Below are 713 nucleotides of genomic sequence, written 5' to 3'. Positions count from 1 at the left end.
TTTATCAGTTAACAGCCATAACAGTTATGTATTGGCCAGATTTTTTAAACTGCTGCATACATCAGTATGTCTAAAAAAAAAACTCCGGATCTCTGGTCAGTCATGTCAGGCGTGTTTCTGCACCTGTCTGAGCTGAGAGGCTGTCTGGGGGTCCGTGGAGGAAGTCTTCAACAGTGAATTTCCCATCATTCTTCTCTGCACCCATGATAGCAATAACACTACCTGAAAATACCATTTCAAAAAACATGAAGATTGAGAAGCCCGAGAAGACTGAGACGGATCAGTTTGTCTTACTATTTATTGAAAAATGTTCCCTAACTTTCCTGTATCCCACCTGTTACAAACTTAGGAGTGTCAATGTTGCCTTCCAGTTTCATCCTCTGCAGTTCATCCTCCAAAATAAGCTCATCTGATTGGCTGATGTATTTGGCACTAGGTGGTTGAGGCAATAGATTGTGCTGAAGAAGAGAGAGAAAAGACATGTTAAAGAAGGGAAGACTGAGAGGACAGGAAGCGTGCGTTTGTAACATCAGGTGGAGTTGTACCTCCTCACTGATCTCCTTCAGGATGGAGGGCAGCTCCATGTTTTTGAATATGGCGCCCACTATTATACACTGTTCACCCGTCTGCAGGTCACACAGCTCCCTGATGGGCACGACACCGCCTGCCACACATCCAGTCATGTTCAGAAGCGCCTCAGGCAGAACACAACA

The 713-nt window shown here is 44.9% G+C and overlaps 1 protein-coding gene across 1 annotated transcript; it reads right to left on the bottom strand.

Moving 5' to 3' along the window:
• Positions 1-123: 123 nt before the first annotated feature.
• LOC107734009 (DNA polymerase delta subunit 2-like) lies at positions 124-683 on the bottom strand (the record flags this gene model as incomplete). Its single annotated transcript, XM_016545865.1, has 3 exons — positions 546-683; positions 335-458; positions 124-222 (listed from the first exon to the last, which is right to left on the bottom strand). Coding segments are annotated over exons 1-3 (361 nt in total), but the record flags the coding sequence as incomplete, so codon positions are not given.
• Between the last annotated feature and the right edge of the window lie 30 nt (positions 684-713).

The sequence above is a fragment of the Sinocyclocheilus rhinocerous genome, unplaced genomic scaffold, assembly GCF_001515625.1.
Source record: "Sinocyclocheilus rhinocerous isolate Xijiao unplaced genomic scaffold, SAMN03320098_v1.1 scaffold23602, whole genome shotgun sequence".
NCBI lineage: Eukaryota > Metazoa > Chordata > Actinopteri > Cypriniformes > Cyprinidae > Sinocyclocheilus > Sinocyclocheilus rhinocerous.
This window is presented reverse-complemented; position numbering and strand designations above follow the sequence as displayed.